This window comes from Cricetulus griseus, chromosome 4 (assembly GCF_003668045.3).
Source record: "Cricetulus griseus strain 17A/GY chromosome 4, alternate assembly CriGri-PICRH-1.0, whole genome shotgun sequence".
NCBI classification, from domain to species: domain Eukaryota; kingdom Metazoa; phylum Chordata; class Mammalia; order Rodentia; family Cricetidae; genus Cricetulus; species Cricetulus griseus.
Genome location: NC_048597.1, coordinates 105459173 through 105461058, shown reverse-complemented (window position 1 = coordinate 105461058; position 1886 = coordinate 105459173). Strand labels below are relative to the sequence as shown.

At 45.0% G+C, this 1886-nt stretch overlaps 1 protein-coding gene across 1 annotated transcript; it reads left to right on the top strand.

Annotated features, from left to right (window-relative positions):
* Positions 1-875: 875 nt before the first annotated feature.
* On the top strand, positions 876-1664 carry LOC100752947 (spindlin-2). The gene has a single exon (XM_027414231.2). The coding sequence runs from the start codon at positions 876-878 to the stop codon at positions 1662-1664; it is 789 nt and encodes a 262-aa protein (XP_027270032.2).
* Positions 1665-1886: the final 222 nt, after the last annotated feature.

The window sequence follows — 1886 nt, the reverse complement described above, 5'->3', positions numbered from 1 at the left end:
AACTCTTCCACCGGTTTTGGTGCCTGATCGTTTTCAGGAGTCAGATAATGGACAACTAGGACAGTCCCTTTGGGTAAATATGTTTATGAAGTAACTGGAACCTCTGTAGTACCAGAAAATGATTGGTTTTCCTTCTTGTAACTCTACCTTGTATGTTGTTACTGCCTCCCATGTTTGGTAGCTACGGGGATGGTCTAGGCCATTCTTCCAAGTTAATAACAATATCAAATTCATCATTCCACTACATCCGTTTTACGTATTTTAGAAGAGACTAATTATTTCTAAATGGCTACTGTTGCCTGGACAAATGATTCTCTCACTGCACTGGGGCTCACAGTACTCACTTCTGTAATGGGAAACTCAGATCAGAGTTCAGTTCAGGAGACACAATACAGACGTCCAGTGGACGGGAGGGTCACATCCCCAGGTATGTGGCAGGAGTGGGGGCAGGGGAGCAGCCACCTAGATCATGGCTTGAGGGTAAAGGAGAGGTGTGGCCACCCTTCTTGTTCCATTGTGATGCCGCTCTGGTTCCAATTACTCACTTCGGAGACAGGCATACCACTTCCCCTGCCCAATGACATAAGCAGTCAGGGAGAGGTTCCTCAGCAGAGGCAAACTGCCTCCAAGCAGAAGGAACTTGTCTCTGAGATTGTTATTCTGAGCTGTGGAGAATCATTTGTTAATTTCCCTATTAATTTATTATGACAGAACCTGTTTAGCCCTGCCCTCTTCATTTGCCTGGACGTTCTCCCAGATGAGAGTCTTGGCCCAGCATCCTCCCCTTCTCGTTCTTGCAGGCACTCATATGGCAGATGCACTGCATTGTGTCTGGTGTAAGCAGGCGGGTTCTTCAACCCACACGGTGGGCAAGTATGAAGCCCAAGCACAGAAAGATAGCCACAAGACAGAGGACCAGGAGTGCTGTGGCCTACCGCACTAGGTCTACTTCCATGACTTTGATGTCTCTGAGTAAGAAGGGCATGCCCTCTCTCCAGAAGCAAAAAAGGGCCAGGCCTTCCCAGGCCCTCACTAATATTATTGGCTGCAGAATTTCTCATGAATGGAAAGAAGGTAATGAGCCAGTCACCCAATGGAAGGGCATCGTCCTAGACCAACTGCCAACAAATTCCTCTCTCTATTTGGTGAAGTACGATGGGATCGATTGTGTCTATGGCCTGGAGCTCCAAAGCGACAAAAGGATTTCAAAACTTAAGATCATGCCTAAAAAAGTGTCATTTCCTCAAGTGACAGATATCAACCTTGAAAACACCATAGTTGGCAAAGCAGTGGAGCACAAATTTGAGGGCAAAAATGGCTGTAAGGATGAGTGGAAGGGGATGGTCCTGGCCCAGGTGCCCATCATGAAGACCTGGTATTACATAACCTACAAGAAAGATCCAGTCTTGTACATTTATCAGCTCCTGGATGATTACATTGATGGTAACCTCCACATCATAACTGATTCTCTTACAACAGAGATGAAGTCAGAAGTAGGCACTGATGCCTTGACAGGTAACTCTGTAGAGTATGCCCAAGGTGATGGAACCCAAAGGATAGGCAAGATCATTTACCAAGTTCCAGACACACCTTCCATCCATTTCATCAAGTTTGATGATGACACCCATATATATGTCTATGATTTGGTGAAAAAGATCTGGTAAAGGAAAATTCACCAAGAATGGGGAGGCAGACCTATAAAGTATAGAATTGTGCGTGGAGGGGGATGTTTGGGTTGTTTTTTTTTTTTTCAGTGTCAGATACCTAAGGGTCTCTGATAACCCTTGTATCTTTCCAGTGGAATTGGTTTTGCTCAAAAAATAAAAATTTGTGAACATGATGTGTTGTTGGATGAAAATAAAGGGGGTGAATCTGTTGGATGGGAC

Excerpts from the sequence above, each read along its gene's own strand:
- LOC100752947 (XM_027414231.2), top strand. The coding sequence starts at position 876 with ATGAAGCCCAAGCACAGAAAGATAGCCACAAGACAGAGGACCAGGAGT.